The sequence below is a fragment of the Panthera pardus genome, unplaced genomic scaffold (assembly GCF_024362965.1).
Source record: "Panthera pardus isolate Hobbes unplaced genomic scaffold, ASM2436296v1 HiC_scaffold_21, whole genome shotgun sequence".
Taxonomy (NCBI): Eukaryota; Metazoa; Chordata; class Mammalia; order Carnivora; family Felidae; genus Panthera; species Panthera pardus.
In genome coordinates, this window is record NW_026526777.1 from 58,334,284 (window position 1) to 58,359,739 (window position 25,456).

General features: G+C 51.0%; 1 protein-coding gene and 2 non-coding genes across 5 annotated transcripts in view; 1 reads left to right on the forward strand and 2 right to left on the reverse strand.

Annotated features, from left to right (window-relative positions):
• Positions 1 to 3,385: 3,385 nt before the first annotated feature.
• Positions 3,386 to 3,457, forward strand: TRNAP-AGG (transfer RNA proline (anticodon AGG)). Its single transcript has one exon. It is a non-coding gene; the product is annotated as a tRNA-Pro (tRNA).
• Positions 3,458 to 4,115: 658 nt separating this feature from the next.
• On the reverse strand, positions 4,116 to 4,187 carry TRNAP-CGG (transfer RNA proline (anticodon CGG)). The gene has a single exon. It is a non-coding gene; the product is annotated as a tRNA-Pro (tRNA).
• Positions 4,188 to 9,535: 5,348 nt separating this feature from the next.
• RCSD1 (RCSD domain containing 1) overlaps positions 9,536 to 25,456 on the reverse strand; it is a 72,933-nt gene continuing 57,012 nt past the window's right edge. For 2 of the 3 annotated variants that reach the window (XM_053909349.1, XM_053909348.1), the window contains exons 4-7: positions 24,816 to 24,887; positions 20,950 to 21,153; positions 18,185 to 18,865; positions 9,536 to 12,175 (exon numbers count right to left, since the gene is read on the reverse strand). In XM_053909349.1, the coding sequence (XP_053765324.1) occupies positions 12,143 to 12,175; positions 18,185 to 18,865; positions 20,950 to 21,153; positions 24,816 to 24,887 (990 nt within the window). In that variant the 3' untranslated portion in view covers positions 9,536 to 12,142. The remainder of the gene's footprint in view (positions 12,176 to 18,184; positions 18,866 to 20,949; positions 21,154 to 24,815; positions 24,888 to 25,456) is intronic. The other variant, XR_008424686.1, reaches the window with a different exon arrangement.

Below are 25,456 nucleotides of genomic sequence, written 5' to 3' on the forward strand. Positions count from 1 at the left end.
TTTCAGACTATAAGTGGAGGGTGAGTTCCTCTAGAAAGGTTTCCCGCGGTCTGTAATACCTACGCCGCCCTGTGTGCACTTGACCACTGCCATCCGGTACAGCTCTGTACTCCTTCTGATTTCTAACGCATCGTCTTTAGGTTTTAGTATAGGATTCCTCTCTCAGGGTCTTTGCAAACACACATGGGAGTAATGTATTGGGCGGTACGTTCTCAATACATGTTAACTAGTATCATATCAGCACTTGCTTGCTATTATCTACTTACCTGTCTGTCTCCCATATAAAATGGTCCCCCTCTAGGGACACGAGGGACTAGCCATACGGTTCCATGTTTTCCCAGGGCCTTCAGACAGAGCCTGGCACACAGCAACACTCGTCTCCTATTACTCTCACTCTTGCTCCCCTCCTCTTAGCCACACTCTCCCCATTGCTATTTCTGGAACATTTCAGGTACACTCAGGTCTCAGGGTGTTGGCACTGGCTTATCCCCTGCTACCCAGTTGGTTCTTCCAGATACGGACCTGCCTCACACCTTCCTGACCTTCTAGCCTTTGCTGCCATGTTATCTTCTCAAAGAGGCCTATGCTTACCACCCATTCAAGTCGCAAACCCTCCCTATGCAATTTATGTCTGCATTATATTTGTCGGATGAAGAGATCGGTGAATGCTCATTAAATTGATCTAGTGAAGTTACAAAGAAAAAAACAATCATGCGAGGTTGTTTGAGCCACAGCCCTTACACTGTGGTTTCTGATCCTGCTGTAGAAAGTAAATGGGAAAACAAACCCAAAACCTTTGGATTCCAATCATTATTGGTTAGCCGCCCGTGATCCTCACTCAACAAACCTCCTTGTCTTCCCATACCGCTTTCCTCCTCCTAGAAACTTCCCTTCACCAGCTCAAGCAGTCCAGGCAATACGATCAGAATCCACTGAGGACTTCCAATCAAGTCAGAAAGATCCTTTTAATGGATGACTGCCTCTGAAAAGAAGGGGCTCCTTGGGGGAGAACTTTCCCCACAAAATCAATAATAAGAAAAAGTCATGCACAGAGGCCTTTTGATAACAGTTATCTACACAGGCCCATCAGCTCACAGACTTCCTTTTCCATGCAGTGCACAAAAAATGCAGTTGTGGGGCGCCTGGGTGGCTCAGCCGGTTAAGTGTCTGATTCTTGGTTTTGGTGCAAGTCATGATCTCACGTTCATGAGTTAGAGCCCTGCGTCGGGGTCAATGCTGCTGGTGTGGAGCCTGCTTGGTATTCTCTCTCTCCCTCTCTCTCTGTCCCTGCCCTGCTCTCTCTCTCTCTCTCTCTCTCCCCCTCTCAATAAATACACTTAAAAAAAAAAAAAAGATAAGGGGCACTCAGGAGCATCTAGTGCTGGCAAATATATACAGACTGAATTTTCTAGGGCTGGAATTAATGGGAGAAATTAGGAAGAGGGTGACAGACACCAAAATTTCACACAGCTATTTGTGATTGTGGCAGAATCTTCCCCCACCTCCCGTATTCTCACTGGCGTCCTTTCCCTCCTTGTCTTTTAAGATCTGTTGCTAGAGGCATTGGAACACTGTGATCTGTGGGTCGCGATAGCAAGAGGTTTCTGGAACACTGAGAATCGGATTATTCACAAATAGATGTCAGAGTCAAAGATGAATCCCAGGCCACCATGAAAAAGATTTGCCTGAAGCTGAATCAATTTCATTGACATTTCTATTGCCAGGACGGCTTAATTCAGAAGGGTTGCATTTTTTGCTAGAAAACACTGAAAATTAGAGTTCTAGTGTCTATGATATTTCTGGGCACCAAATTGGGGTAACAAGAATAATGGGGGTCCTTAGAGAGAGGTTGACTGTAGAAGTACATGTCGCCAGGCTTCTTCATTCACTGTGACGGGGAGAAAATGCTCCTTAAGATCCTCTGCCTCCCTGGACCCCACTTCTGCTTCACAGAAACCTACAAGGGAAGAATGTCCCTTGCAGAGGGTCACAGGTCACAGGTGTTCCTTCACCAGGACACAGATATTTATCACCGTGGGTTAGGCAATCGATATTCTGAAGTTTTGTTACTGTCGGTCTTCCTGCATCGTTGTGAGAGGCAAGTGAGATACTCCGATGGAGCCTGAAGAGTAATAGATAAACTGTTTTGCAATCCCTGGAGTGCAGTAGGAGTAAGAAAAAAAAAACAAACCTGAAAACAGTAATAACTATAGCAAATTCAAGCGGGAGAGGAGAGCACAGAGACACCTTAGGAACTGTGGAAACTGACGTTTTCAGAAATCTGAAGTGGCGACAGTAGTTTATCTCACAAGTCATAATTTTTAGCTCCTCATTCTCATGAGAAATAGAAACTTCTTGGCGGCTCTTCCTGCCCATGGGTCCTGTCCTGGGGCTTTAATAAAATCAAAAACCATAGGAAGAAAGTTGACCATTCAGTGTCTGGTACATAGTATTGTACTGTTTGTTGAGCAATCAGATGAATGAACGCACTGATATGAAATAAAACAAATGAAGAGGTCTATTTAGGGTAGCCATCCTTCCGCTTGTTGTTGCCGATCTGGTTTGTTATTTGTTAGAGAGACAGTTTACCAAGATTTGTATTGTTAAGGAACTTGAAACCAGTTCGCCAATTACTGAGCACCAGCTCTGTTGGCATAAGTTTAAATACTAAATATTTAAGAATTTAAAATATAGTAAGCAAGTCATGCCATAAAAGATACTGGGACGATCGGACACCAGTTATAATGAATTACACAATTGGTTGCCAGTTATACAGATTTCAGTGTTGGTGTTGGCATCTTGTCCTCCAAGAAATCATGATTAGAGGAGACAAGACTGCACCCCAGTTATATGCCACATACAGTTGATTTTAATATGTTACAGGATCTCTCCGGGAAGGTCAGAGCTTGGGATTTATCCGAAAGGAAAGAGATTTTCCAGCTGAAGAGAATAGTTTGAGTAAAAACACAATGGGAATTCACAAGGCTTGGAAAGGTGGCATTTTGAACCCTAGGATAAAAGGTAGTCCTGAAACCGACAATTTTACTATTATTAGAAAGCGCAAGGTCCAGAACACGGTAAGGGAAAGTGTCTAGGATTTTCCTGCCACAGGGACATTGCAACAGACACACTGCGATCTTTTAGCGATGAATATAAACAGACTTATGGTTTTCGAAATAAGAGGTAAATATTACGCTGGTAACGAGACCGTTTGTTTTCTTCTGTGTCGGATTCTCGAAGATAAAAAGTTAAAAAGGAAAATAGAAAACTCTAGAACACAAAACCATACGAACGCTGGAGACACAATATGTAAATAACCACTTGGGGGCGCCAGAATAAGTATCTTTCCCTTCCTTTAGTATAGCAGGCAGCCGGAGATCACATCGGCTCGTTGGTCTAGGGGTATGATTCTCGCTTAGGGTGCGAGAGGTCCCGGGTTCAAATCCCGGACGAGCCCTCCTTTTTAAAAAACTTCCTTGATGAATTAAAAACTTTCTGACTCTTAGAGCAATACACGCAATAAACATATGTTGGTGCAAAACTCGAAATTGAGGTTTTTGTTTTTGTTTTTTTTTTGAACATTACACCCGATACCATGAAAAGACAACGTGAAAACGTAAAAGTTTGAAAACATTTGAACACTTTGGAAACGCTGTCCCTACCCCGGCCAGTTCCCGAGTCGCGCGCGTGGGCAAGGGACGCAGAGTTCCGTTCTCGGTTGCCCGCAGGTGTGGTTTAACCACGCCCCATCCCGCGCCCGTCCAGCCGCGGGCCGGGTGCTGGGCGTCGGCAGGTGGACGGCGCGCCCCTTCTCGCCGACCGGCCAGTGCTCGGCGCCCTGCCCACGTGAGGCGGGGGTGTTGGGGGGACCAGGACTCTGCACCAGGCGCCTCTCTTTCCCGGCGCGCGTGCTGTAAGGGTACAGCGGTTCTCCCCCTTGCTCTCCGACGCACCGTGGCCATTTGGTACGAATGGATCCCATTCGATTTCTTCCTTCGCAAAATTGGGGGAATCAACATTCGAGCTCAAGGGACCAGAGCACTCTGTTTCATATAAGTGTGAGTAAGGAAAAAAGAATGAAAGTGTAAAGTGCGGAGGGAAAGAAAGAAAAGCCTGGGCTCGTCCGGGATTTGAACCCGGGACCTCTCGCACCCGAAGCGAGAATCATACCCCTAGACCAACGAGCCACTCTCGGCAGAGCGGTTCCCGGCGCCTCCCTTCAGCCTCGCCCCGCCTCTCGTCGCCTTTCCCGCCGACCCGACCTGCGACCTTTCTCCCACCGCCTGGACCGTGCACCCGCAGCGGTGGGCCTCGGAACCCCTCTCGCCTCAGCTAGACCACCCAGCGCCCGGGTCTACGCTGCACACGGCGTGGCGGCGGGCGCGGAGGCCGCGGCTGGGAGGGTGCGGGGCCCCGCGGGGTGCCGGCCGCGCAGCGTCTCGCCGCCGTCAGCGCTCGCTGGGCGCGAGGGGACCGTCGCGCCTGGCTCAGCCTCCCGTCCGCCCCCTCGGACGGCAGCCCGCTGCTGAAAGCAGGCGGGCGGAGCGGGCGCGGAAGAAACCCCGGAGGAGGGTTAAGAGCTAACTTTCCCAGTGCTGCTTATGGGATCTTGCAGGTACGGAGCTCGCAGGATGTTCGCCACGTCCCGCCCGTAGGCACTACGGGTCTCCCTTTGCAAAGGGAACGAAGGCGCCACACGCCAGGTAGCTCGCTCGGGGCGGTGGGCTAGAAAGGCTTCGGAAGGGGCGGCAGGTGGGGCGGAAGCGAGAGGCGCCTAGACGGCTGCAGGGGCCTAGAGGACTTCCGGCCCGGGCGCCCCCTGCTGCGGGAGGGCGGGGCCTCGACTCGCCCGCCCCCGGCGCCCCGCCCCCGGCGCCCCGCCCCCGGCGCCCCGCCCCCGGCGCCCCGCCCCCGGCGCCCCGCCCCCGGCGCCCCGCCCCCGGCGCCCCGCCCCCGGCGCCCGCCTCCTCCCAGGGCTGCGGAGGGCCAGGTTCAGGACCCCAAGCTTCCTTTGAGTCGGGGTCCGTGGCAGCCGTTGCTCCGTAGCTGTCAGCTCTCCCGAGGGGTCAGTGTTCTTGCCCCTTCACCTTTTGGAAGCTCCCCGCTTCCCCCAGCTTCTCTGCTCTTCGCCTCTCCCTTCCTCCTGAGGCCAGCGGGCTCTTGGGGTGTCTCTCAGTGACTGAAGGTCAGGACCTGAGCTCACGCCCTTGGCGGGGGCGGAGGGACACAAGTGAAAAGCCCTCAAATCGGAGAGCAAAACTAAAAAACCTTTTTCATAACCGAATCTGGCCCCGTAGTGATCCCAGAGCCCTGCCCGAGGACGTGGCGGAGGAGGGCAGCCCGGCCAAGCCCTCTATTTGCTCTGATGGCAGGTCAAACTTTTAACGACACCCTCTCCTTGTCTGAGGTTACCCTCCTCCTCCTGAGCCGAGGTTTCAGAGCTTCGAACTCCTTCGTAGTTTGAGGACAGGTTCGGGGTGCGGTGGGTTCACGGGTGACCGCGGGGCGGGAGGAGCTCTCAGCAGAGTCCTGAGCGATCCGCTTTGCCCTCTCCTTGAGACGGTGCCTTCGCTGGGCTCACTGTGCCCTGCCTGAGCTGGAGCCCCCTCCTGGGGCTCATTCCTTCCCCTCGCCAGGTGCCATGGGAGGTAAGGCTGGAGGCCTCTCCTGCCTCTGCCGGTGTCCCCGCTCTCAAGGTTGTTGTTGAATTTCCCACACTTGCTTTCTCATCCCTTAAGCTGTCTGCCGTGACTTCAGAGGGCTCCAGCGAGACAATGCAGCATGATCTCCTTCTTCTGTAAGGGACCGTAAGTGGTGTCCAACATTTCATCCATGTAAATGTGACTTGACTGACGCATCTGCCCTTTTCCAGATTTCTAGGTGATTTCCTGAAGTGACATGGTCAAAGGAGGTGACCGTTTTTGTCCTTTGACGACTTCTCCGGCTCTTGAGGCAATTCCATGCCAATGAGCTTAGCTTGGCTGGTTAGCAAGTAAGGTGGAAACTGGCGTGGAAGAAGGGTGGTTCTTGGAGAACTTTGAAACCTGTGCTTTGATGTTTTAATTTTACTTAAGGGATTTGGGGGCATCAAGGCTTTTTGAGAATGACGGTAGCGTTAGAAGTCCGACGGAAGAAAGATACCTTTGACTTGGGGTCAGATGCACGAGAGGAAGATGGGGAGATTAGAGAAGGTCCATTAAGAGATGATTAGAATAACGCTGGGAGGATGTCAGCCTTGAAACTGTGAACGGCTTTAAACATCACTTAGGTTCCTATTTTATGATTAATGGTTGTGTGCCACTGAATTCGGACACAATCTAGACCTCCGCGGTGCAGAGTTGGTTCTGCCATGATGTGGTTACTCTTTGGAAATGAGAATACAACTTAATCATACGGCTCCGCCATTCAGAGGGACCTTCCTGCTCACTCGGCCCCCGGGACTGGACTCTCCACTGGGTGCCGAGCCTTGTTTGCTGCCTGTGAGGTTAGGCACCAACTGCCTCTCAGGCCACCGCAGTTGTCACCACTGGCAGATCTGCTTCACCACTGCAGGCCATGTCCCGATCCAAACAGAAACTTGAATCTGCTCGCACATGCGTGTCTTTTTCCAGGCTCCAGTCCAATATCCCATAGTAGCTTCAGCTACTTTTTACTAAACACATCTCTGGGTTTTGATGTGGTTTCCCCTCGGTGACTCTTTTTCTGAGGTTTATCTCATGCCTTCCTCTGGATTTTGCAGTCCCTGGATCATCAGAAATGAATCTTTGGAGCTGCCTCGGCCTGAGTGTTTTCTCTCCCAAGTTTTCACTCGATTTAAGCTTTGAGAGTGCACAAAGTCCTAGAGGGGATAGAAGTCCAAGGTCTAGATTGTGACAAGAACTACGTTCTGCCAGAACACCATTTCCACCAGCGCATCTTATTTTCCTTCTGTTTCATACACACTTGGTCTTGCTCTGGAAGTTACTGGCTGGGGAGAAGAGGACAGAAGTGCACGGTTTCCATGGGCAACAAGTGTGATTGTTCATGATGGTGTGTGACAAGGAAGAAAGATAGACGATTACATATCGTAAGATCTTAATTTTGTTACAACCAAGAATTAAAACAAAACAAATATATATATGTGTGTATATATATATATATATATATATATATACACACATATATACACAGATTTAAAAACTAGAAAAATCCATAAAATCTCAACACTAGTGATTTCTAAGTAGAGGAATTACAATTTTTTGCTTAATTATTTTTCTTTTCCTCCACAAGTTGTTTAAAATAAAGTTGTACTGCTTTTATAATGAGGAAAAAAAATAAGGATAATGAGTATCTTGAAATCACAAAGGAACACAGAGGGCTTAAAACTTTCTTTGTGCTTGGTGGAAGACAGGAGATACAGAATCAGAGGCAATGCAAAGCAGGGCCTTTGCTTTTTTCATGCCAGCTGCTTCCAGAGGTGGTCAGTGAGTGACTGTCACCCCTGAGGGGCCAGGGGCAGCTGTGATGGGGACGTGCCCGGCACCATGCCGCACCTGCGGCTTCCTTAGCTAGTCTGATAGGAGTGATCAGTGTTGGAAGTCCTATTATTTTGAGTACCAGCCATATATAATCATCCTAGAGTCTTGTTCTGAATGCTGGTACATTCCAGACAATTCCAGTACATTCCAGTACAATCCAGTCCACTCATCCTTTAAAAAAGAGACAGTTGAGAAGTGTGATAACTGACGTGACAGGTTTGCCTAAATTCAAGTACTTTCCTGAAATCTGTATGTAAAACTACACCATGAAGGGCCAGAGTCATTACTTATGGGAGTACCCAGGGGGACTCTTGCTCATTTTGACCCCTTCCTTCTGTATCATGTGCCCCTCCTGGCATCTCCCTGGCAATGCCAGGACCAGGGTGTTGCAGCTCCCACAGAGAAGCCCACAACTTGCCAGGATTAGAAGGAATAAGAAGTCTTTTTGCTTCTGTTTTTGAGGGGGATGGTTTTGCCCTGGTGGCTCCCTTTTCACTGAGAAACATGAAACATACTCGTTGTCTCCTCCTCCTCTGTGGGGTCTCAAAGAACCACGGTTTCCTGCCCCATTTGACCACGGTGGAGCCTCTCCGGAATTCCCACAGCTTTGTGGGATTTGAGGGCAGAGCTGGAATAAACATCTTCTCAGCAACCATAATCTCTGGGGTCGGGACCTCACTGGACTGAGGGGGAACCCGGGTTACCCCAAGCAATACTGGGAGGTGAGAGAAGTGTGTCTCCTGCCCCTAGACTTTTCTATACCATGCTCTTTTTTTCAACCCCATCTGGGGAGGATCTCAAAAACCAACTCAACCCAAGCTGGGATGACAAAGGAGACTTAAACTATTCCTTCTCTCAGGACATGCGTTTTGATTGGGGAAGAAGACCGAAGCCAGTGGGATCAGGGGCTAATTATGACATTTCAGGCATCTGGTATCAGATAAGGGAGGTGTTGGGTAGCGATAGATGTTGAAAATAATCCTACTCCAGCTCTGAAATCAGTTCAATCATTCATTACTTAACAAATATTTATTGAGCACCTATAACGCATGAGGCACTATACACAATGAAGAACGATACAGACATCATCTTTACCCTCATGGAGCTCCAGGTTAGCTCTGGACAAGCAACACATTATTCCATGAAATTATGAGACTCATTTTCACTGGTGGCTTATGAAAAGAAATTCCATTTTATTTGAGTAGCGCTTGCATTTTGCTCAGTGGTCTTGGTATCTTCAGAAGTCATCTGGTCACACATCATATAGAAGCATTCTATTCATACTATTTTTACCTGGTCCATAGAGCATCAAGTTGATTAAAACAAATTTAATTCTTTAGTAAACAATGGAATAGTAGTTTGGTGTATCTGGGATTTCCCTGTTGGACGCATCTGGTGTGTGTGTGTTTGCCTACCCAGCATAATTCCCTTTGGTAACAGCACCCCATTTGAGCTCCGTTGTTCCCATTCACAGTCCTTGCAGATTGCACAGGATTGACCCTTAGCTCCTGGCAGGGGGTCAGGGTGGTGGTGTCATGTGACCCAGGCCTGGCCAATCTGAACTCTGCATCTCCTTGGTCACAAAGACTGGTTCAGCTAGGAACATGTGATCCACAGGGGCCTATAGAAAACCTTTGCAGGATTTCCTCCCCCCCCCCCCCCCCCCCCCCCGGTTGTTATTGGAAAAGAATCTGCTTTTTCCAATTGGTTTGCAGGCTGTGAAGAGCCTGGTTGGGAATATGACCAACACAGAGGAAAGCAGAGACCAAGAATGAGAGGTTTCTGATACTGAGTGTTGTATTTAGGCCTATCCATGGATTTGTAGGTTACTCAGTATATAGGTAGAGAGAGAGAGAAAGGCAGGGGGAGAGAGGGAGAGAGAGGTTGATTCATATAGTTTTGGTTTTCATCAGCCAATTTGAGTTGGGCTTCTTTCATTAGCAACTGAAGGTCCTCATTCATTCAACTAAACTATTACACTCCCTCAAGTATTTAATCAAAAGAAGATGATGAACCGATTGCCTGTCCACTAGTTTCTTCCTTTTATTGGACATATATTTACTGTCTAGTCTACTGATCACAGGCCCAAACCAACGTGGTTCAGGGTGACCTCAGTGAGGAGAGTGGAGGGCTCAGACCCCGGGGCTTCTTGTGGTCATCTGGTTATCTGGTTCCACATGCAACTGAAACAGTGTCACAGCCCCCTATTAAACACGGGCACATCCTTTCAAAGCATCCGGGGTTTTTTCCTTGCTCCGTTTCTGGAGAAAGGGAGGATACAGTTTAAAATTCAAGCTGGATGACAGAGGTACAGGAGGAGGGACCCTGCCCCCTTTCTTTCGCCTTGTAGCTGTGAAGAATCGGTGTTTTCTTTCAAGCCTATTAGGGAAGCCCGAAGGAAACACAATCTTCCTGGCCCAGTAAGGACCTGGAGCTATCTAAGACAGCCCTAGATTCCTTTGATCCTCAACTTGGAGACCCCAGATCTGCAAATGCAACACATAATCAGAGTTGTTTCGGGAGAGGAGAGGGATAACCGGCTGGCCTAGCCTGTGGCGGGACCCGGGGTTCTGAGGTCCCTGCACTTTGTGAACTCCCTGCTGAGAGCCCCCATCACTAATGACAACCTCTGGGAATAGGGTCTCTGCTTTCTCACAAAAGAGGTTCAGCAATGTGACTAATAGGGGCCCAGGCAGACAGACAGGTATGCTGACCCCATCACGCCTGCTCCTTCCGTGTCCCATTCCCGTCATTTTGTATTGCTCCTTACTCACCTGCTGCTGTAAGGTGTAGCCGCCCCAGATGAAAAATAGTTTCATCTTCACATCTACATCCCGTGCTTTCTGTTCCAGTCCTTTTTCAAGTCAAGGGAAGTGGCAGATGTCCCCTTTATGTCACACATGCTCATAATCATGCACACATTCACTGAACTCTGGGCTGAATATGCGTGCGTGTAGAAATAACCCAAAGACATATATAATCGTTTGCGGGGGGGGGGGTATACATCTCTGTTGATGATAGATAGATAGATGATTGGATGGACAGATATACATTATAGACCTCAAATTAACTGAAACACACATCTCCCAAAATTCTGCGAAAACATAAAACTTCTAATATTGGGCTTGACTATGTTACAAGTTTTAGAAGATGCATGTATTTAAAAATAGTTTTGAAAAAATATATATCCCAAGTATTAACACTATTCTGGCATTAGGAAAACTGTAACAGGATGAAAACATAGAGGTACCGGCAGTGACATAAGGCCCTTTGTCTGGAGGACTATTTTCTGAGTCAGGGTAGGAGGTGGTCTAACAGGCCTCCAGAAAAACGACTGCCCACCTACCTCATCAGCACAACGAGACACTGAAATACTCGAACCTGAGTAAGAACCAACCCTAAAGATTAAACATTTATGTGGATTGACCTCTTTGGGCACGAGTGCATCAAGAGGGGAGGAGGGTATTAGTCAAGGAACGGGTAGTCAGGCCCCTGTTCCTTGCAAAGCCCCTGCACTTTCCACAAAGAACATTAAAGCGAAAGCTACCCAGTGAGAACAGACTGAAGACCCAACCCTCCTCCTGAGTCTGGAAAGAGAGCCCGGGCTTTGATTCCAGAGCAGCTTCCCAGGGAATCTAGGAAGGATGTTCTAGTTTTGTACCTTTCAAAATATGATGCTCAAAGCACCTCCCAGGAAAGATCTACTCCATGCTCAAGATCTCCTCCTGGAAGTGCAAATCTCATCCCTCCAGGCCCAGAGGGCAGGCATCGTTAAGGAATCCTTGCTCTGCACACGGCAAATGCAGCGCACGGAGCCGTGAAACCTCTTGACATCTGCTTCTCCATGAGGTTTGCTCCCTGCCTCCGCCTCCTCCCCCCACCCCCTCGGCAGAAGAGGGACGGCTAAGCCTGTCACCTCCCGGTGTACCAACAACTAGAAAACTACCCAAAAGTAAAAGCTCCCTCTGGATGGAACAGATACCTATTTTTTTAATGTTGCAGTAAGTATCTCTTTCCAGTCCAAGGATTAAAAACTGGCTGGCCAGTTCAAATTTGGATGAAGCTGAGAGGCTGTCTCCGGGTCTTGATACAATGTAAGGTCTTCTGTAACTTACAGGATTTATATTTCCAGCGACACTATTTTCTTTTGTTCCTAGCCGGTCTGAAATTAGTTCTTACTTACATCTGAGAATCATAAAAACTTGTCAGAACAGTAAAAAGGCTATCGCTTTACACAAACAAAATCTGATTAGATAAATCAGAATCCAGTTCCGACGTCAGCCGCAGGGACAGGTGGGTGTGGATAGGATTCAGGCCCCGCAGCTGACCAGTATTCCTGGGAGTTGTGACCACAGTAAATTGTTTTAAATAATTTTTGTTTGTCTGCTTTTAACCAAGTCCAGTAAGTGACACAAACTCAGGCTGATAAAAGGCTGCTGCCCTCTGCCGGATCTCTGTCTGCAAGGGGACGTTCAGCGTGGAGACCCGGAAATAACACGCTCTGTCTTCAGGCTGCCTCCGACCCACCAAGAAATTCTGCTTTGGCTTCATTTGCTGCTACTACTCTCGCTGCTACTTCTAAAGAGAGGTCTCCAGCAGCTGCATCACTAGGCACAAGGAGCTCTTCACATTTTAGTGTCCTGGACAGGAGTGTCATCCTGTGAACAGAGGAGGAAAGAAGGAGTTAGGAAGAGACGGTGGGGAAAATCCTCAGCACATCTTGGGGATGCCAGATCGAGCAATAATTGTACCACCAGTAGAAGTGACGGTAATAATAACGCTATGTGCTTGATGTATTTTTTTTTTTTTTTTTTTTTTACATGCATCAACCCATTTATTCCTCACAAAAGCGACAGGAGTTAGGTACTTCTATTAGCCCTGTTCTACAGGTGGGGCAATTAAGGCACAGAAAGGTCAAGTGACTTCTAGGTCACACAGCTAGGAAGTAATGGAGTCAGGATTCAAAACCAAGGACCAGAGCTTGAGCCCTCAACTACTAGGTGACATTGCCTGTTCCCTGACACCTGACTTCCATGTGCTTCCTGCCCTAGCTTCTTAGCCACTACCTCACCCCACTGAATTTCATCTTCCTATTACGCTGCTCCAAGATCTTTGGTGGCATAAAAGTGCAACAAGAACAGAAGGAATCGAAAAGAGAAGGTGGATACTTAGTAAAAGGACAGGAAAATAGCTATTTATTCAACACTATCCAAAAGTATAAGTTTTAGCTCCCTCTGGGATGAGCTGGCCTTACCACCGTGAGTTCTCCAGCTGGGAAAGAGACATTTATGAACGCACCCGAGGCATCAGGTAGCATGTGCCGTTGGCCCCCCCAATGGACTATACTGAGTGTGTGGAGGCGCCTGAGTCTCTGGGGGTGTCTGTCCTTGGGGCGGTCGGGGAAGGCCTATGGAAGGCCGAGATTCAGTGAGAGGATTTCCAGGTAGCAGTGAAGGTCACCTCGGTTGGGGGTGCAGGCGTTTCTGGTGGGGGGCGGAGGATGCATCGCATCTTGTGGAATGCAGGGTGCTGCGGGCCGGCTGGAGTCCTGCGCCATCACAGGGGAAAGGGAATGGATGAGGGGAGTTCAGCATGCTGAGGAGGGTGAACTCAAGTGGGATCAAAGGTTTTGTGGTAGGAGAGTAGCCACGGAGGTGGCATTTTCGGGATGATGAGCTTGGTGCTCGTGTACGGGGCGGGTCTGGAGACCAGGGATTCCGTTCGGAGTGGGTTGTGACTGCAGAAACAAGAGAGGGCAGAGCTGGGGCCACGGCGGAGATGGAGGGACAGCAGAAGGCACCAAATGGGAAACTCCCTGAGACCCAGATGATTAGGTAGGGAGGTGGGAGAAATTAAGTACCTCATCAGCAGAAACGCTTAAAGAGAACAAAGGAAACCAGTAGAACCCTTTGGCTTCCAGTAGAATGCAAGTGAAGACACAGCAAGCAGGAGAAGTTTGGTTCTGGGTGTGAGGGGCTGGCAGGCATCCGAGCACAGTGCCCTGTCCGTGTGGGGTTGGGACACAGGCCAGGCTGGTGCTAAGCAGTCAGGAGCGGCCCAGTGGCTGGTGGTGAGGCCCAACCTCAGGGGTCAGTCACAAAACACAACAGCTAGAGTGTGGGAGCCGGGGCTGAGGACAGAATGTGGCAGCTCTTCTTTAGGAGGGGGAGGGAGGGAGGCTGGCTGGGTGGCCCAGCGCTGACGGACACTGGTGGGAGGGAGGTGGCATCCGGGGCAGGTTGGCAGCATCAGCCCCTTGGCAGAGGTGAAGATGACCAGTCTTTGGTGGCACTAAGAGCTTCAATTCTTAGTTCAGAGCAAGACCACAAGGGGAAGCAAATGAGAGGGAGACAGAGCGATAGGGGAGGGGCAGACTTGGGGGCTATTTCTTTAGGACTGGGCAGATCAGAGCAGGTCTGTAGGCAGAAGCGGGTGAGCTAGTGAGGGGCTAGAAACCTGGAAGAATACATGGATGGATGAAATCCCCAGTGTAACCCCTCACTTAAAATGCACAGACACACACTACAAGCGTCCTGTAAAAATGTCCAGCAACTGGCATTTGGGGGAAGCCAGATCACAGCAGATGGGGGTTCGTCTGAGCAAGTAGGGACCTGTTCTCGGATTCACACGCTGAGGGTCTGAGGCAGGGAGCGCCCCAGCTGCTCTTCCTTTCAGTCACCTAGGAGGTGAGGTCGTCTGCAGAGCAGGAGGGGCTGGGGGAGGAGTAACTGAGGAATGTGGGTGAAGACTGGCTCAGCCCGGTTGGTAAGAGTTCCTAATAGATCCAGGCAGCATGGCCGTGTGAATTGCACAGTGACACGCACGAGTCTCGGCAAAGAAGGTGGTGAGACGGTGGCTTAGCTTTGCAGATTAGAGAGAGAGGAGGTCAGTGGGAAGAGGGCAATGAAGGGGGCACCCGGGTGGCTCAGTCAGTTGAGCGTCCGACTCCTGATTTCGGCTCAGGTCATGACCCCAGGGTTGTGGGATCGAGCCTTGGCGAGGAGCTTGCTTATGATTCTTTCCCTCTGCCCCTCTCCCCCACCCACATGCACTGTCTCTCTCTAAAATAAAAAATAATTGGGGCGCCTGGGTGGCTCAGTCGGCTGAGCGTCCGACTTCGGCTCAGGTCATGATCTCGCGGTCCGTGAGTTCGAGCCCCGTGTCGGGCTCTGTGCTGACAGCTCAGAGCCTGGAGCCTGTTTCGGATTCTGTGTCTCCCTCTCTCTCTGCCCCTCCCCTGCTCATGCTCTGTCTCTCTCTGTCTCAAAAATAAATAAACGTTAAAAAAAAAAATTAAAAATAAATAAAAAATAAAATAAAACAAAATAAATGAGGGCAATGAAGGTGCAGGATAGCACTGAAGTGCCAGCCATGGACCTGGTCCCTGTGACCCCCCTGAGTTCTCAGTGTAGGACAGGTGCTAAGGGAGGGGCTGAAGAGGGAAAGCACAGGAGTGTGTTCCCAAGTGAGGAGAGACAGGCCAAGAACTGAGGCTCGGAGACCTGCCCACTTAACCAGGAGGGAAAAGTAAACAGAGTTCTAAAGGCAGGGGAGGCCCAGGAGAAGGTGGTATCTCATCAGCTGAGGGAGAAAGGAATTTCGAATCAAATACTGAGAGATCAAGGAGAATGCCCGGGAAAAGCAGTGGAACCAGGCAGCGAGGAAGCCACACTTGTCGGTCCTATGAAGTCTTGAATGTGATGTCAAACATCCTGAGTGTCGTCCTCGGGGTAAATTTATCTCTGGCATCACCTGAGCGCCCTACACGGTACTGGGTACGTAACAAGCATCTGAGAACCACTTGTTCAGTTTATTTACAGTGTGGGAGCCAGATCTTACTCGGTGCCCTCTTTCCGGGGGTGCTTTGCCTGTACACAGAAGCCCGTGTTGTGATTTGATATAGCCAGCCTGTTCCAGGACTGGAGTTCCCAGAATGGCTCATTCTTTAAGCACCAAATGTTAAAATACTTGTGAGGGGCTGGGTCACAGGCGGTTAACCCTCCACAGCGCCGATGCCTCGGGCCTACTTAGGCGGCCTTCCCCTGCTCTCTCTTGAAGGAGTCGCTCCGTCCTCTGTGCCTCACATAGGGCTGCCGTCCCTGGGAAGAATCACATTTATTCCCATCTTGTCTTTGTTCATCTCTTTATCTGTCGTCATTATTGAGAGGGACAAAGAGGATGGGAGTCGACACGCCTCCCGGGATACAGGAATCCGCGGATGTGCAGAGATGCTGTGTGATGTAGCTTATTCTGATGACTAGAGCCCATGTCCGTCATGTCAACACTGAGCTCTGTGACCTTGGACAAGGTCATGTCCCCTCCCGGAGCTTCGGCTCCTTCCTCTCGAAAACCAGGAGGTTGGAGGAAGGGTGTCAAAGTGTTGTGCCTCTGTGACAGGTGACAGGTCAGGAGGGGGAGAAGGACAGAGAGGTGGGGGGTGGGGAGCTACTCTTTGGGACCTGGGCCTGGGTTTGGAAGCAGAGCGCTCGTGAGGGTGCGGGCATCCGGCTCCCTCCCCAGGGCTGTCAGATACAAGTGACCCGAGAGGTCCAGGTGAGCCTGTCCCAAAGCTCCCAGAGCTTCTGCAGGAAGCCTTCTCTACCTGAGACCTCCCTGAAGCTTTTCCACCAGGGTGACTTCCTAACCCTTCAAGACTAGAAGATGCTGCCAGTGAGAGGGGAAGCTCTCCTGGGAAGACAGGCGCCTCCTAGCCTGAAAATCAGAGGCAGCAGCCACTGGCAGGTGGCCACGTGGACTCAGTGGCTTCATCGTCAAAAAGAAGTGAGGATCTGAGGGGCACCGAGGTGGCTCAGTCGGTTGGGTGTCCGACTTTGGCTTAGTTCGTGATCACACGGTTCGTGAGTTCGAGCCCCACATCGGGCTCTCTGCTGTCAGTGCGGAGCCTGCTTTGGATCCTCTGTCCCTTTCTCTCTGCCCTTCAACCTGCTTACACACACTCTCTCTCAAAAATAAACAAACATTAAAAAAAAAAGTCCGTATCCGAGGCACGTGTTTGCGTTCTGGACACCTGGTGGAGGTCTCCAGGTGACAGGATCAGATCATGCATCTATAATGGGCGGTGTTAAAGAAACGTGAAGCATCTTTGTCTAACAGCCCAGCCAGAGGGGTCTTAGTCATACCTCAAGAGTCTTTGGGACTCACACCTTCTCTCTTGAGTGGGAATAACGTGAGGGTCCCTGGTGAGTTCCCCTGCCCCCAAACACATCAACCCCTCTGATACGTCTAGTTCTATCATTAGAGATGATTTCTTTTGGGTCAAGCAGTTTTCTCCTTTTTAAAAATTCGTTCATTCACTCAACACATATACTTTTTAAGAACTACAATGTTCTGGGTTTAGTGGCAAAAGCTGGGGATCAGTGATGGGGAAAAAGTAGAGAGAGATGATAAGAAAATAAGTAAGAGTGTGTCAAATAGTGATACACACCATGATGGCAAAGTGGAACAGTGGATGAGAGTAGCCGAGTGGTCAAGACAGGCCCGAGGGACATCCGAAGGATGGGTGGGAAGCGTCCCAAGTGGGGGACAACCGGGACAGAGCTCTGAGCAGGGAGTGAGCTTGGTATAGTTGAAGAACCAAATGACCACTGATGTGGCTAAAGCACAGTGAGGGGAAGGATCAGGGGCACCTGAGAGCAGCAGGGCCTCACAAAGGGTTTGGATTTACTCTGAGTGCACTGGGATATCGTGGGACAGGGGATGGGGAGGCGTAGTGGGATGCACACCCAGAGATATGTCCAATCCTAGCCCCCGGTACCTGTGAATGTGGACTTACTTGAAACTGGGATCTTTGCAGATGTAATTAAAGACCTCAAAATGATTCTGGATTTAGGGTGGGTCCTACATCCAATGCCTGGTGTCCTTCTGAGAGAAAGGAGGGGGGTTGGGGATGCATAGAGCCAGGGAAAGACCCCATGAAGACAGAGGCAGAGATTAGAGTGACGGGTCTACAAGCCAGGGAATGCCGAGGATTGCTGACGGCTGCCAGATGCTGGGAGAGGCGAGGAGGGGCCGGGGGTGCCAGCGGCCATCAGAAGTTAGGGAACCGGCTCGGGACAGACTTTCCCTCCGAGCCTCCAGAGGGAACCAACACTGCCCACACCTCCAGAATTGTGAGAAAATAAAATTTCTATGGTTTTAAGTTCCCAAGTCTGTGGAATTTGTTATGGCAGCCCTAGGTATTGAATACAGGAGGTGAGTAATTTTAGCCACGAGTAGATGATCTAAACACACACACTTTCTCCTTTGCTTGTGCTTCGAGCTTCCCCGAGACAACTCCCTGCCCACTGCCACATTCTGCCTTCTTCAGAGTGCCCTAAAGAGCTGCTGGTCCCCCACACTAGCCGAGTTGATGGGGAAGGTGCACCCCCTTCATCTCTGAGCCCCTCCGGCAGGGAGCTGGGCCCAGGGCCCTGACTCAGTCACCTCGGTCTCCACACACACCCACAGCAAAACAGACCTCCGAATGGGCAGGAAGGTGGAGACAGCACGGGCCTCCTTTCTTGTCCCTCTGTCCCCTCACATTTGCCACAACTTGTCTCAACCCAGTGCCTGTGTTTCTGCACACTTGAGCTCATCTGCGAGGAAGTGTGAGCAGGCACACGCTGGCCCCGGCCCTGCCTCCTCAGGGGAACACGCCGGCCACTCACCTCTGTCTTGGGGGCCTCATCGCTGGGGTTGCAGGATGGCTCCAGAACGGCCCCCTCTTCGTCCTTTTCCTCGCCTCTCCCCTGCTCAAAGCTGTGGCCGCCCTCCACTCCTCCAGAGGGGCTCGGTGGGGCCTCCCCCGCAGCTCCCTCCGCCAGCCCCTTTGTGTCTTGGCAACTCTGCCCAGGCTCACCCTCTTCATTTTCTGCCCTCTCCTCCTTCACCTCTGCAGACTTTTCTGTCTGTTCCCCGGCTGGTTTTTCTTCTGTGGGGCTCCTGCACCCGTTCGCTGCCTCCGGGTTGGAGGCCGGGGCTGGCTGAACGGCCTCCTCCTTGGCTGGACGGGTGCCGGCCTCCTCTTCAGAGCCCCCCACAGCCTCCTGGTGATGCTGGGCTTCCCCCGGGGCCCTGCCCTTCTCCTCCTGCTTCTCCGTCCTGCTGGACATCCTCCTCAGAGGAGGCTTCTCCTGGGACCCCAGCTCCCCCACCGGCTTCTCGCTGGGCGGCGGGGACCCCGGGGCCTTGCTCTTGGATGGGAACACCTCATCCCCATTCTCTTCCTTGGCACCATTCTCCTGGGATGACTCAGGGGGCCTGAAACCTCCCAGGTCCCCACAGTCTGACTGAGACCTTCGGAATCGCCTGGAGGGAGGGCGCCTTTTTATCGAGCCCCTCGTCCGCACCTGGAAGAACAGGTGAAGAAAAATTATATGAAGCCTGTAAAAAAAGGCCAAGAGGAGGACGGCATGTTCCTTCAACGTCCAAAGCACCGCTCTGTCAGCCAGCTGTCAAAGGGTCATTTGATTTTCCAGGAGAATGTACCCTGTGTGCTGTGTATCACTGGCTAGGGCCCCAGGGGGGTCGTGAAAGCACATGGTAACCCATAGGTTTTTGTCTCATGAAAACGCAAATGCTTTCCCTCCACTAAAAAGGATAACCTCCAATTTTATTATCCTGTGAAACGTTCATCAGTTTCATGTCTAACTTAGCAATTTGATTCTAACATCTGTTTCTTCAATTGCCTATAAATAACCAGTTGTTTGTTCTCTGAATGAGCTTTACCATCTAAATTGACAAGCTGAATAAAATCTCTCTCTCTTGTGAGTAAGGGTCACGTTTTAGCATTCAGGAAATTATACTTTGGCAAAGGTGAACCCAACAGAGGAGAGGGTTAAGGGCCTGCTGATGGCCTGGCCTTGCTCTGGGACCTCATGGGCACACCTCTGGACAGCTGGTGACTAGCTTCACCCCCTTCCCCGGCGTGGCCCTCCTGGCCCTCTGCAGCACTGGCTAATGCCAGGAAAGCTGAGCAGCTAGATGCCTTTGCTTTCCAGGAACCAGGTCCACCGTGAGCAGAAGCCATGCCTTAGAAGCGTCCAACGGAGCTGCCTGAAGATCCTCTCCTCTCTGGGAATCACTCAGGCCTCACGTAGGCCCACTGGACTTGGCCATAACTTCAACAGAAATGTTTATTTGGATGCCCTACTTTATTCATGTGATGTGTCCTTATTTAAGTCTTTATATGTAGATGAAATCTTATTTTTATAAACCTCAAATCTGATTTTTCCCACTGGCTTACATTTTGGCTATTTGTCAATTCTAGTTCCTTCTCAGAAATTTGGAGTCAATACTTGGTTTAAAAGGGCTTCCTAGGCCCTTTCCTGAGACCCTGGTGCTGCCAGCCCTACAAGCTATCAAGGCTCCGCCCGGCCCTCATGATCAGAGGGTTCAGGAATAACCTTGCCTCACTCTGCTGCTGTCAGAAGGCTAAAGCCTCCAGTATTACAACCTGGGGGCAGTGCCTCCCTCCCTGCCCCGACTCCCTAGCCTCCCTAGAGAGCACCTTATAAAGAGACAAGGCTCCCCCCTGGATTCCTCTCTGCCGTCAGGGGTCTCTCTCTGGGCTGGAGGATCTCCAACATATCCCCAGCCAGCAGACTCAAGCCTTAGCGCCAGTTTGTTTCCCTGGGTCCTACCTGTTTCTACACATTTGACTTTCTTCCCCTAGATGGGTTTTCTGGAATGGCCCAAAAGACCCCACTCTTTCCATCTATAACTTTAAAGTTATATCCATCTGCCATTCCCTGGAGTCACACGCCCCTTATGTCGGCCCTTGCCTGGCTCTGGCCCAGATTTGCTGGACACCTGCACGGGCTGTATTGGAGAATATCTCTGATTCGTACTGTGTATGGCATCAGGCAGAGGATCTGATGAAAGGAAGCACACACATCAGGGCAGCATCTACAGAAATGGGCCCTAGGTACATCCTTTTGCAAAGGGAACCGTTTGGATGTTCTTTAACGGGCAGGCTGCAGTAAGAATGATTTAAACCCATACTGGGTCGCTTAGAAGTATTAACATCAAGCCAGAACAGAATGTTCTGGAGTCCCAGTGACCCTGCCCACCCCCTGCATCAATCACCGATCGGGCCTTTAGCGTTTATTTTCAGCTTTTGACACGACTCTCTGTGCAGCTGGGGTCGGTCCTGAATTCTCACCCCTCTCTCCACAAAGGATAGAGCGTTCCACCCCCCAACTGTGCTTTCTGGGCGAGCAGCACAGCTACTGGGACAGGGGATGAGAGGCAGGCTAGGCAGAGGGGTGATCTCAGTCACAGATCACCAGCAACAGAAGAAATTTCCCCTCTGCTGGAAACCAACTCCGACTGCAGCTCAAAAGCGTCCTCCTTTCCCCGAGACAACATCAGGGCAGAGAAAATCCAGGACTGGCGCCGGACAGGGCCACAGCGCTTCGGACCCAGAGGTTACCTTATTGTAGCAGGGCAGATGGCTGCCCTCCGGAGGCTGGTCAAAGCTGACCGGCACCTCCTCCAGCTCGCCAGCCTGACACCGCACACCAGGGCTGCTGGGGGTGGACGGCGGGCTCTGGAATGGTGACACCGCGGCCTTGAGTCCAGGACTCTTGGGTGAGGCGCCAGGCAGCAGGGCTGCTGGATCAAAAGCCAAGTTGGCCTGCCGAGAAAAGTGAGACGTTTCAAATGGGTGGGAGATGGGTATGTCTGCGTGAGCCTGTCGGGTGCCTGGCCTGGAACTGGTTGCGACTACATAACATGAGGCTTTCTGGGTTACTTCCTAACCAATTATCCACGGTCACATCGCGTCCGACCCCTGGAAACACTGCCTCCTCAAGCCATCTCTGGCTACCTGGCTCACCACAGGCTGCATTCCAGAAGGCCCAGAAAGTACCAATTTGGATCCAACAAAAATGCCCTGGAACAGCTCCAACTTATACACAAAGAGGCCAAAGTAGCACCTGCAGGCACACGATCTCACAGCAAGTCAACGCCCTTTATCAACTTTCTCAGCAGAGCCAATAGTAGTCACTGCCTACAGGATGCCTCCTATTTGCTGGCATACAAAACCTTCCCCTCTACAACAGACCTGTGTGTTCCATTTTGTTCTGATCGTGAACATCAGGAAGGTGGCAAAGGAGCCTGCCCTGGGATTCAAGCCAGCTCTGCTGGTCTCTTATGCGTTGTTGGTAGATGGCCAGAAGAGTGGTGGACACAGCAGGCTGCCCAGCCCTTCCAAGAGGGAGCCCGCGGAGCAGACGTCAGTGTGTGCCCCACCTGGGCCATGGCGGGGCAGGTGAAACCAAATTCAAGGGCATCCGGAGGGCAACAGAGGGGAGAGGTTACCCAAAGGTAACAGAGGCCTGAGGGAGCCAAGAGCTGGGTAGGGGTGGGGGGCAGGGCGAGGCAGGTGGTCCCAGCTCCACCCTGTGGCAGTGGAGAAGGTGGTGGTGCAGGAGGGCCTGTGGGGTGGATTGCAGTGAGCACTGGGTCCTCTTTAGCGCCATCGAGGGGCAGTCCTCCTGCTCCGGCGCCCTCTGGGTCTCCAGATCCCGGCCCAGCAGAGAGGACTCGCCCGGAAGGGATGGTGTGACGGGCAGATGACACAGTGGGAAGTACGGGGCTCTCCACACAGACAGACCTGACTGCAAAGCTCAGATGTTTCACTTAGTAGCTGTGTGACCTCCAGTGAGTCCAATAAATAGCCTGAGTCTTGAACTGTATTTGTCCAAACCGGTTAGCATGACCGCCTGAGTCCTTCATGATCTGGTCCCTGGCACTCGCTCCTGCCATCACCCACTCATACTCCACACTCCCCGCCTCCCTCCAGAGCCCCCCCAGTGCCCCCTTCTTCCAGCCAAGGCTCTGCTGTCCAGGAGAACTGTGTGTGCTTTTGGACCTGCAGACTCTACGCTGTTATTCTTGTTTAGGAAAGTACCAGTATCTCCGTGATATTAAGAAAGACCTTACAGCAGGGGCGCCTGGATGGCTCTCGGTTAAGCATTGGACTCTTGATTTCCACTCAGGTCATGATCTCTTAGTTCATGAGTTTGAGCCCCGCACTGGGCTCTGAGCTGGCAGCACTGAGCCTGCTGGGGATTCTCTCTCCCTCTGCCCCTTCCTGACTTGTTCTCTCAAGTAAATAAATAAACTTAAAAAAAAAAGGCCTTATAATATGGACCAAACTCAGTCACGATAAGAATTAAGAACGTGAAGGTTGCATAGCAACGCTGTGAGCCCAAACCATGGCAAAAAGCAGCACATGGTGAGCGCCTGTGACGGCTTCAGGGCAGCGGACACTTGGGTTGGGAGTTAAGAGGTCTCCCTCCCACCCCCGCCCAATTTCAAGCTGGAAAGTTCCCTCTGTAAGACTGCCTGCAAATAAAATATATTTTGCTAGCCAGCAGGAAACTTGAACTTGGAATTATGGGCTAGTCCAGTGAAGAAAAATCATACCTCATAACTCATCTAATAGAGTATTTAGAAGGAAAGTCTAGCTGATGATGCATTTCTTAGTTCTTGGCCCCCCCCCTTCCCAACAAAGTAAGGGCTCCTATGGCACCTGGCCAAATTGTCATTCTGTTCTTCTTTTTTTAAAAGTAGGCTCCAGAACTCATGACCCTGAGATCAAGACCTGAGCTGAGATGGAGTCTGACGCTTAACTGACTGAGCCACCCAGGCGTTCCTTGTTGCTGATGTTCTTAATGAGATTGAAGGATCAGTGATCACAACCTTCTTCTCCGTGGCTGAGCTTCCCAGAGACGCTCCTCACTGACGGGAAAGGGGAAGGAGACCGAGACTGCGGGGCACAGAGCATGTGGGAACTAACTTCTGGCACTCGGATGAGAGCTGAGGTGGGCTGCAGGAAGGCAAAGGTGCAGGTCCCGGGCTACACCCCTCAGCTGGCTGTGCATCGGGATCCTTTCTGAGAGACCCTCCTTACGTACGTACCCGGGAGCCTTGCACAGGCAGAAGCTCCTTCCCAGCTGCTGCCGCTGCTGTGGTGCCATCAGGCCTTTTCAGCAGGAGTTACCCTTCAGGGAGTCCCCTCCCACCGGCCACAGGGCGGGCTCAGGCCAGAAACCAGAGAGGCTTTTCTTGACCAGAAATCAGGCCCGGGCTCTCCCAGAGGTGGAACTGTAGAAGCGGCAGCTACTTGTCTCGGCACACCTCTAACAGTGATTTCTGACTAGGTTTTCCTAGTCGGGCCCAGATGGGAGGATACGGTGCACAGGAGCCTTACGGTTCTCCTGGGTGGAGCACAGAGACCGTGGTGAAAGCTCTTGCGTCCTCCACACACCCTATCCAGACATGCCCCACTCCTCTGCGCTTTGGCTCACGCTGTCCCACACCAGGGGCACCTTCCTCCTTCCTTTCTAGCCACCCATCCCTGAGGACCAACTCAGGGTGTAGGTGTTTCATAAAGCATTCATTAATTACTCCTGCCCACTCTTCTCTCTTCTTGCTCTAAAATTCTAGAGCATGGCTCTCACCTGGGGCGACGGTGGGGGGCAACTGTGTTCCCAGGAGATGCCCAAAGACGTCTTTCATTGTCACAACTTTTGGAGCGTGCTACCGGCATTGAGTGAGTAAGGACCAGGGATGCTGCTAAACATCTTGCGATGCACAGGGCAGTGCCCCGCCACAAAATTATCCTGCGCGAACACTGCCCAGGTTGAGGAACTCTGATTTAGAGGAGTAAGAACTGACACACGGCAAGCACACCATTTAGACCTCTGGGGTTTCCTCTCCTTTAAGTCTCTTATTGTACTAGGTGTGAAAATCCCGTCTCCCTCAAAAGGCTGCGAGCTCAAGTACAGTGCCGCACGGTCAGTTCCATCCCCAGGAAAGGCAGCCAGCTGTGGTGCCATGGTGAGGGCTCTGGGTTCACAAGCTGATAGACGGAGAGGCGGGCATTCCAAACAACGGATTCTGCCATGTCAGTGCAATGCCTAGCTGTTGAATTTCAGCCCTGTGTAAAGCTGAAACGGTTCGTGGGGGCATTCAGGCCTTGCTTGGGAGGACTTGGCTAGTCCTGGAGTGTCTCTTGGGCTCTAATGTCTTTTTCCTGTAAGATTCTTGAGACATCCCATTATCCGCCAACCACCATGATCTGTTAACTTCATGAGCTCATGCTTGACATGATGTTTATTTTAGCTCTTTGCCCCTAGATAGGGCTCCTCATCCTTCACAGCTGGTTATCAGAGATCAACTCTTCAGGTGACAGATGGTGCTATCCCCAGGAGCCCCAAAGACGTGCACATGTTGCACAAGAGGTGGGGTGGCGTCAGAAGTAGCAATGGGTAACCACTGTGCACTTACCTGAAGCTTCTCAATCAGAGGCGAACTCTTCACCTTGATTTTAGGAGGGTGGCTTGCATTGGGCGGTGATTTCTACAGAGCAAATGGACCAAAACAATGGAATCAGTGAGGTGAAGGGAGGTGGGGTTCTGGCTGGAGCCCCAAAGGCCCAGGTGAAAGAAGAGGAGAAGTTGATTTCACCGCTTTCCCACTTAGCTTTCAGCAGCCCACCCACCTGGTCAGGGCCTGGGCCTGGGTGGGCTCCCCACCACCCCTCCCTCGTCTCACAGGTATAAGACCACTTGAATCTATGAATCAGAGCAGGCTGGACAGACATCTGAAACACAGGCGGTCTCCTGTTCCAGAAAGGATGACTTCATGGTCATTATGAGACAACAGACTATGTCTGAGGGGATGAGATCTTCACCTCCTGACCTTCAACAACATGAGCCAATGACGGGAGGGAATTCCAGAGAGAAAGGGCAAAATGACTATTTGTTCTGTTTGTACAAACAACAGAAGACACCACAGACCAAAGGTGAAAGCTTACAGAGGTTTAACTGAAATTTCTCCCTTGAACTAATGATATTTTGGAAAATCCAAACCACCAATAGTGTTATTTATAGATTATCATTTTCCAAAACATCATTCATTTCGATTAA